The sequence below is a fragment of the Galeopterus variegatus genome, unplaced genomic scaffold (assembly GCF_000696425.1).
Source record: "Galeopterus variegatus unplaced genomic scaffold, G_variegatus-3.0.2 Scaffold3412, whole genome shotgun sequence".
In the NCBI taxonomy this organism is placed as follows: Eukaryota; Metazoa; Chordata; class Mammalia; order Dermoptera; family Cynocephalidae; genus Galeopterus; species Galeopterus variegatus.
Window position 1 is genome coordinate 42,891 of NW_007729523.1, and position 9,015 is coordinate 51,905.

The window sequence follows — 9,015 nt, forward strand, 5'->3', positions numbered from 1 at the left end:
CGCCGCCCGCAGGCGCATGGACCGGCCGCTGCGCTCCCCCTCTCAGCGGGCACAGTGGACCCGACCGCTCCGCTCGCCGGCTCCCCACCCCCACGTCCTTCGCGTCATCGTTGGGGCCGTGCATAAAAGGCTCGGCGGCCCAGGACGCACTTGGCGCTGAGAACGCGAGTCTGCGCGTCTGGTGGTCCGTGCATCCGGCCCTTGCCCACGCAGGTATGCACGCCCGGAGTGCACCGGGCTGGGGGTCCCCCTTAGAGCATCTTCGGCCCTTCCCGGACCTCCTCGCTGGCCGCCTTTGTTTTCCGTCCGCTGCAGTGGCCGCCTTTGTCCTTGCGGGGGAAACCGAGGCCAGGGCCTTGGTGTGCAGGCCGGGTCTCTGGACTCCCCGCCCCCTGCTCACCGGGCCCTCTCCGTTTCCTTCTGGACTGGGGGCTTGCGCCACCGCGCTCGGCCGACTTGCAAGTGGGGGACCTGGAGGTAGTGGCTGGGTCACTCGTGCTGTGGTCAGGGGGGCGGGTCTCCGGTACCCTCCGGGCCGCGCAGACCCGGTGCCCGGGAGGGTGAGGGTTGGTACTGCTGCCCCCCACCCCCCGGTTCTGACTCAGTAACAAGGCCCAGCACACAGCGTGACCTTGGGAAGGGAGGACAAAGGGCCTTCCCCAGCGCACTGACCGGGCGGGCGGGGGTCTCAGCTTGCAGTCATGGCTTCCGGCAACGCGCACATCGGAGAGCCCGCCCCCGGCTTCCAGGCCACCGCCGTGGTGGATGGCGCCTTCAAGGAGGTGAAGCTTTCGGACTACAGAGGTGAGGGCGGCCTGGAGGGGGTCGAAGTGGGGGCGGGGCCCACGAATAAGAGGGGCTGGGCCTTCACTCCTCCTCTGTTCCCCTCCTCCCCAGGGAAGTACGTGGTCCTCTTTTTCTACCCGCTGGACTTCACTTTCGTGTGCCCCACGGAGATCATCGCTTTCAGCGAGCATGCTGAGGACTTCCGCAAGCTGGGCTGCGAGGTGCTGGGGGTCTCTGTCGACTCCCAGTTCACCCACCTGGCTTGGTATGAGCAGGTACCGGGGAGGGAGGCTGCAGCTAAGCGCACAACATAGGGTCGGAGCTGTGTCGCCTGCTGGCCCTTGCACAACCTCTGGGCCTCCTTTTACCCATTTTGAAAATCATGGAAATACGGACGCCCAAGTCCTTAACGATGATGACAGTAATTAGCATTTGGCAACTTGTTGTCTGGAACATACAGTTGCAGATGCTTTATCTCATTTGTCAAGAGGGAGGCTGCATTGCCCTATTTCGTGAAGGTGGAGACTCCAGTTCATGGAAGTGAAGGGCTGGGCCCAGGACACAGGAGTTAGAGGAGGATGGGCACTCTGACACAGGTTTTCTTCTGCATGATGTGGGAGGCCACGAGCACATGTGAAGCCATTTGCTTGGGGCTGGAGCTTTAGCTTGTGAGCTTATTCTTCCCAGCTGTGTGGATACAACCTCTGTACCCACCCCAGGGTGGGGTGGGTGGGCCTCCCAGGGCCCTGCCCCTTATCTCTTGCCTCCAGCACCCCTACTCCAGTCCTTATCACACCTGGACTCTGCTATGCTTGGCATCCTGAGGTCCTAACCCTTTCTCCCCTACCCCTAGGATCAACACCCCCCGGAAGGAGGGAGGCTTGGGCCCCCTAAACATCCCCCTGCTTGCCGACGTGACCAGAAGCTTGTCCCACGATTATGGCGTGCTGAAAAAAGATGAGGGCATCGCCTACAGGTACTGTGGGACCCTCAGCCCAGCTCAGGGAGTCCCCAAACCCAGGGTGATCGAACCGCTCTTGGATGATGCCCTCCTTTCCCCTAGCTCTGTGGCTGGCAGTGGGTTGGTGTTCCCTTCCCTGGCCCTGGCAGTGGAAGCTCCCAGCTCCTCACTGTGAACCCTGACGTCTTCAGGGGCCTTTTTATCATCGATGGCAAGGGTGTCCTCCGCCAGATCACTGTTAATGATTTGCCCGTGGGGCGCTCTGTGGAGGAGGCTCTGCGGCTGGTCCAGGCCTTCCAGTACACAGATGAGCACGGGGAAGGTGAGTGGATACACACTCCAGTGTGCTCACACATGGACACAAACTGAGCCCCTCTGTCACTCATGGGGACATTCACTGCCTCCCCTACCACCTGTGCAGGCCCCAGAGACGATTCAGCTTGGGGCCTTGTCTGCAGGAAGTTTCTGTGTGGTGGGGGAGATACTCCAATACAAAGGTGGGGAGCTGGGAGGTAACAGAGATCTACAGAAGGTACTTGAGAAGGCGTGTTCCAAGTCAGACTGAATAATGCTACTTGGAACAGAGTACCTTCTCATGTGGAGGGGACAGCCTGACCATAGACTCTCAAAGGCCAGTAGGGCTGGGGCTGAGGGAGAAAAATAGAATTAAATGGACGAAAAGAAACTGAAGGATAAGAGCAGGAAAAATGTCAGCTAGAAAATACAAAGTTGGGGCCGGCCCGTGGCTCACTCGGTAGAGTGTGGTGCTGATAACACCAAGGCCACGGGTTCGGATCCTATATAGGGATGGCCGGTTAGCTCACTCAGGAGAGCGTGGTGCTGACAACCCCAAGCCAAGGGTTGAGATCCCCTTACCGGTCATCTATAAAAAAAAAAAAGAAAAATACAAAGTTGAGGAGCCAGCTAGTTAGCTGAGTTGGTTGGAGTTTGGTGTTATAACACCAAGGTCAAGGGTTCAGGTTCCTGGGCTTGGAAGGCTTCTCTCAACCTGCATATTTTTGTACCTGACCACTTGGCTCCCAGCTTTTTCTTCTGCAACTCAGGCTCTTGCTTGGCCTGTTTGTCCCTTCACCTTGAACACGGGGATGTGGTCTCACCTGTGCATCCCTGTGTCTTCCCACAGTCTGTCCTGCTGGCTGGAAGCCGGGCAGCGACACAATCAAGCCCAACGTGGAAGACAGCAAGGAGTACTTCTCCAAACACAACTAAGCTGGCAGATGGGTAGTGAGCTTGTGCTTTTGGCCTGCATCTGGGTGTCCCGTGCTGACCCAGGAATGGCCAGACCTACCCCTCCTAACTCAGTCTGAGACCCTTGGAGGGCTAGGCCAAGGCCTTCTCATGCCCCTGAAGCTGGTGAATTGTGACCCCCTCCTCGGAGCCCAACCAGCTGGACACAGGCCTAGACGTGACCAATAAAGTATTAAGGACAGATGTGAGTCTGCGTTGGTGTGCTCTGTTCTGGCTTTCTCACCCGCCCCGCCCTCCCCCTCCTCTTCCCCTCTTCTCCCGGCCCCCCCACCCTTCAGGCCTGGAAAACTGATCCTGTAGTTCCTCATCATCACCACAAGGTGGCAACCTTACCTCATGCTCACTGTTTACTCCTTGGCCTGAGGGCGGTTTCCAAGGGGTGGGGTGTACTGTTTGCTCCTTGGAGGGAACAAGTCCCAGTATGCCCCACATCCTGAAACCTGGCTATACAGGGCAGCGCCCACATCAACCAGCCTGGGTTCAAATGCTACTTAAGAACTGTGCTCTTAGGGGCCGGCCCTTGGCTCACTTGGGAGAGTGTGGTGCTGATAACACCAAGGCCACAGGTTCGGATCCCTATATAAGGATGGCCGGTTAACTCACTTGGGAGAGCGTGGTGCTAACAACCCCAAGTCAAGGGTTAAGATCCCCTTACCTGTCATCTTTAAAAAAAAAAAAAAAGAAAGCTGTGCTCTTCCCTGAGTCTTTTCATCAATAAAATGGGAATAAAGACTACCAACGCAGATCATACAATTTAAAGGAGATAAAGTTCAGGGTCCAGTTAATAGTTCCTAGGACGGTTCCCTGGGGCTGAAAGAAGCCCAGTCCAGTCTTCTGAGGCAAAGGGTGGGGACCCAGTGAGAGCCTGAGCTACGTGCACCTGCTGTGAGCTCTGCCCCACCTGTCCCACCCGAGCTGAAAGGGCTGCCTGTCTGCCCCTGGGGTGGGAGGGTAAGGGTTAGGCTAGCAGACAGGTGTTAGGAGCAAGGCAGTGTTCCCAGGGATGCAGCTTGGTACTGTGTGTGTCCAGGCAAGAGGTTTTGCCACACTGAGCCCCAGTTTCCTCCCACAGAACAGGGCTAATATGCTTATTTAATCCACAGACCCACTACTAATACTACTACCCAGCCTACTGCCCTCCAAGGGCCACTCTTCTCCCTTGGAATTTAATATACACTCCTTCCCAAAGGCCCTGAGTGGTCTCCCTTGACCTTATCTACCCTGTTGGGGGTCACTCCACACCAGGCACACTGGCTTCCTGCTGTTCTTTCACAGGCTGATCTTGTTCTGACCACAGGAACTTTGCATGGGCTGTTCCCTCTGACCAGAACGCTCGTTACCCAGGATTTTCTCAGGGCCCCGATCTTTCAAATCTGTTGAAAGTTCACCTCATTAAAGGTCTGTGCTCCCAATCTATTATGCAAAACAGCTTGCCTCTCTTGCCCCATCACTAGCACCATGACCTGTTTCTTCTCTTCCTAGGACTTACCACCATCTCCGAATCATGTTTGCTTGTTTATTGTCTGTCTGCCGTGGTCCAGACTGTGTTTCCAGGGCCTGATTGTTCAGTATTTTATAAATGAATTGAAGTGTCTGTCCTATACACTCCACCGTCGTGGCCCGGTTTCTCCACCTGTTTTTCTCCCCTGCTCTAGGGGCTTCCAGTTCCGAAACCGGCCAGACTCCATCGGCACGCACCAGCAACTCCACCCTCATCCTCCGGTCCCCGGCCCCCAGCCCAGCTTCGGGGGAGGGGGCCGGGCGCGTGGGCGCGGCTGGCGACCAGAGCAGCCGCCCCGGCAGGACCAGACCTGGCAGTCGCCCCGCTCCTGCCCTGGCACCCGGGAGGGGAAACTGGCAGGCGGGCGCCGCCCTTCCTGGCCGGGGGTGGGTAGGGGGTGGCGGTGACGGCGTCCGCAACGACGCAGAGGCAGCAGCAACCCTCCGCCCCTGTCAGGTCAGACGGAGGGGGCGTGGGCTCGGCGGGACCCAGGCGCCAGCTTGTGCAGGGAGAATCGGGGGTGGCTCCCGGGGCCCAGGAGCGAGGCCCGCCCACCGCGGGCGCTCTGGATCCAGGCCTGGGGCTTTCCGGGCCCAGGCAGCCGACCGCCCGGGAAAATCCCGGCCCCCTTCCCGGCGCCGCGGCCCTGCCCGGCAGAGCGGGGGAGGGGATTCCCGGAATCTGCCCAGAGACCGCCGTCGCGTCACTGGACAGAATCGGCCCATATATGGGCAGCGCTTCCGCTGCGTCAGCGGGGAAAGCCCCGGCGCGCGCGGCTGGGCGGGACCGCGCCTGCGCACCCGAGCCCCGCCCCAGGCATCCTGCCCCCGGGTGCTGCGCGGCTGGACAACGTCCCGTGCCCGGACCTTCCAACCCCGGAGATCAGGGGACGCTGGGAGGGTTGGACGCCCGTACTGAGACCGCAAAATGCCTGGGAGGAGCTGACCAAGGAGACGTATGCAGGAACGAGCCACAAACAGCAGTGGGGTGAGGGTGTTCTCCTCCCAGTGTTCTCCCTCCGCCCGCCCGGCTTGGAAAAAAAAAAAGACAACAGAAATTAATAAAGAACCATTTTTTTTTACTTAAATAGATTCAATAAAAAGTCAGAACAAACACACACACACACAAATCTTAAAATAAAGTATTTGGAGATGAATTGTGTGTTTCCTCTCCCACAGTACGGTGCAGAGGGGGGAGGGCAGGGGGCGGGGGTCCCCTCCCCAGTGTCCCCGCGGGCTAGAGTACCGGGCGGCGGGGCCAGCTCCGCCGCGATCGCCCCCTCCTCCCCTCTCTGTTAAATACACAAATATATTATATTCAATATGAATCGAAAAAAAAAACATACAAAAAAACTCGGAAGGGAGGCTTGTAAACGTCGAGGTGGAAGGACTGGGCGCAGAGCGGGCGGGCCAGAGTCCAGTGTGGTTTGCGACGCCCCCGGTCCCCGGGGCGGGTGCCCACCGCCTGCCCCCTCGCCCCCAGTGGGAGGCGTGCGCCCAGCCGTCCAGGCTGGGGGGTGTCCGTTCGAAGGGGGGCGCTCAGAAGGCGTGTCCCTTGACCCCGAGCAGCAGCTGGCAGCCATTGCTGACGTGGGTCATGACCTTCTGCTTCAGCTGGGCCACCTGCTCCCGGAGGAGGCCGGCGGTACTCGACAGCCCCGCGTTCTCGGCCTTGAGCGTCTTCACCTTGTCCTCCAGGCGCGCGATGCGCTCCAGCTTCCGCTTCCGGCACTTGGTGGCCGCCAGCCGGTTCCGCAGCCGCTTGCGCTCGACTTTGATGCGCTCCTGGTCTTCCATGTTGATGGGGGACACCGGCGGCGTGGCGTCGCGGCTGCGCGCCTCCGGCACGGTCTGCGGTTCCTCCTTGAAGGTGGAAGCGCCGCGGCCCAAGCCCAGCTGCGCCGGGTGGCCGCCGGCGAAGGGCGGCGCGTGTGGGAGGTAGCTGATGGTGGCCGTCGGGTAGGAGCTCCCGGTCCCGACGGCTGCCCCGGCGCCTCCGGAGGGCGCGGAGGCCGGGGAGTAGCTGCTAAGGTTGGTGTAGACGGGAGGCGGCTCCGGGCCGGCGTAGACGCCTGCGGGCCCAGCTGGGGGCCCCCCGCTGGCGCCCAGGGACACGTTGGGGGGCGTCACGTGGTTCATCTTGTGCAGGTCGTCCAGGGCTTTGACAAAGCCGTCAGCGAAGCCCTCCTGCTCCTCGGTGACGCCGCCCCCTGCGCCCCCCGCACCTCCGCCGCTACCACCCCCACGGGGGTAAAAGTACTGTCCCGGGGGCGTGGGCGTCGTCGTGATCACACCGTTGCTGTTGGGGACGATCAGGCGCTCCAGCTCTGATGAGGCAAGCTTGAGAGACGCTCCGGTGTCTGAGCCCTGACCGGAAAAGTAGCTGCCGCCACCGCTGCCCTCCGGGCCGGGGCCCCGCGCCCCGGGTGCTTTGAGACTCCGGTAGGGGTCGGCCAGGTTGAGCGCCAGGCTCGGTTTCAGGAGTTTGTAGTCGTGCAGAGAGAGGCCACCAGGGGCCCGGCCGTATCCCGCCGCTGCGTATGAGTCGTCGTGGTAGAAGGGCTGTTCCATTTTAGTGCACATCCGGGCGGCCCAGGCGGTCTGGGGGATGGGGGGGTGGTCCCTGAGGGGCCGCCCCGGGCCTCGCCGAAGCGAGCCGCGCGCTGTCCGCGGCGGTGGCCGGACTGGGTGTCTGGTCGCGCGCTCTCGGGGGCTGGCACGGGCTGAGAGCAGCCAGTTGGCTGCTGTGCGCGAAAGCTCTGTCCGGCTTCCCGATCCCCTCGCGCCCTCTCTGGCGCCCTCGCTTTCTCCGCGTCGCTCCCCCCTTGCTCCCCGCTCCCAGCTGGCTCCGATGCGGGCCTGGCCGCCCTCAAGGTCCCGGCGGCTCAGCCCGAGCCGCAGGCTTTATACCGCATTTGTCAGCTGCGGAAGTGCGCTCCCATTGGCCGTCGCCGGAGCCGGGCCCCCGCGCCCCCCTCCCCGAGCGTGGGGAAGGGGAGGAGGCGGCTCGCGTCACTGTCAGGAAGCGCGTGTCCTTGTAAACAGCAGCCACGGGCCGAGTGGCTCAGAGCTGCTGCAGGGGGAGGGGCTCTAGGGACCCCGGAATAAACATGGTAGGAGGTGTTGGGGGGCCCAGGCATACGGGGGAGGGCTTGGGGAGAGGATGATGATTCCTCTGGAGCACACCGGACGGACACGAGGACCTAGCACAGAGCAAGTGGGGAGGGGGTTCCAAGGCGTACAGGGAAAGGCCTGACCGTGCAAGAGGGGTTAGAAGAACTGCTAATACACTGAGAGACCCCAAAAAAGCAGAAAAGGGAGGGTTAAAACGGGTAAATCGGGAGTGGTGAGGAGAAGGCTGACCCAGGATTTGACTGGTGGTCTCGGGCACAGAGAAGTTGAGGGACTGGAATTTTCACAGGAGAGAGGAGGGGAGGGATCAAAAGGGCTCAGAGGGAGCGGGTCAGGACCCATTATGCAAGAAATGAGTAGGGGTCCTGGAGTCCATGGGAGAGTCTGAGGGTTCTCATAAGTGGGAAGGAGAATTGGGGGAACCTAGATATGCAGAAAATGAGTAAGGGCTCTGGGGTACACTGAGTCGGATAAAATATGTGGAGTAGAAGGTGGGGACATGTTTGTTAGTGTCAGTCGGGAATCACTGGCTGTGGAGTTCTGATGAAGAAGAGTTAGAAGGGTCAAGTCACACCTTCAGAGCTGAAAGGACAATGACAGGAGGGTACCCCGTTGAGACATTGGACAAGGGGCCTTTCAGGGTCCCAAGGACCGGGACTGCTGGATCGTCCATGACTGGCGCTCGCCCTCGTGGGTGACCCCTAGGTATCTGTAAACTGTCCCGCATCCCAAAGCCCTCCCCTAGTGACCATGGGCTTGCAGACACCGTGTCGACTCCTGGAGCTTGGTCCCAGCCTGACCGCCGGGGCGCGGTCGCCCAACCCCACTCCCTTCCTTAGAAACAGGCTGGGGAAAGAGCGCCGAGGCAGGAAGTGTGGCAACAGCCCCGGGGGAAGGAGCCCGGCCCTGTCTCCGTCACTCGGTTCCTACGGGACCGTGCGCCCCGCCCTGAGTCCGGCCGCATTCTGCGCCTCGGAAGAGGAAGCTGGGCGCGAGACCCCGGTGGAGGCCTGGGTGCTCCGAGCCCGCCCAGCCGCAGAAGCCTCCAGCCACCGTCCTCTCCCCCGCCCCAACAATGGTTCAGTCCGCGGCGCCCGTAGGCCACCGCGAAGACCAGCCGCACAGGGACGGTTCCATTGGCCCAACGGAGGGAGATGCAGCCCGGGAGCGGGGCCTGGTCGCCATGGCAACAGGCTGGAGTCCGCGGGCAGGACTGGGGGCGGGGCGGTCCCCGGAGTCTCTCCCCGACGCCCATATTAGGCCACAGGAAGGGGTGGGATCAGCGCTGTCCCCGGGCCAGGAGCCCGGGTATCTGCCAGGTCCCAGGGCGCGCCCGGGCCCCCGGACGGCTAGTCCAGACCAGCCCC

At 61.3% G+C, this 9,015-nt stretch overlaps 2 protein-coding genes across 2 annotated transcripts; one reads left to right on the plus strand and one right to left on the minus strand.

The window, feature by feature from the left end:
• The first annotated feature begins 118 nt into the window (after positions 1–118).
• On the plus strand, positions 119–3,202 carry PRDX2 (peroxiredoxin 2). Its single transcript, XM_008584945.1, has 6 exons — positions 119–213; positions 693–804; positions 898–1,051; positions 1,640–1,762; positions 1,939–2,069; positions 2,892–3,202. The coding sequence occupies exons 2-6, from the start codon at positions 702–704 to the stop codon at positions 2,975–2,977; spliced, it is 597 nt and encodes a 198-aa protein (XP_008583167.1). The 5' UTR covers positions 119–213; positions 693–701; the 3' UTR covers positions 2,978–3,202.
• A 2,376-nt stretch (positions 3,203–5,578) lies between these two features.
• On the minus strand, positions 5,579–7,416 carry JUNB (jun B proto-oncogene). Its single transcript, XM_008584947.1, has one exon. It carries the CDS (start codon positions 7,097–7,099, stop codon positions 6,056–6,058), a length of 1,044 nt encoding a protein of 347 aa, XP_008583169.1. The 5' UTR covers positions 7,100–7,416; the 3' UTR covers positions 5,579–6,055.
• Between the last annotated feature and the right edge of the window lie 1,599 nt (positions 7,417–9,015).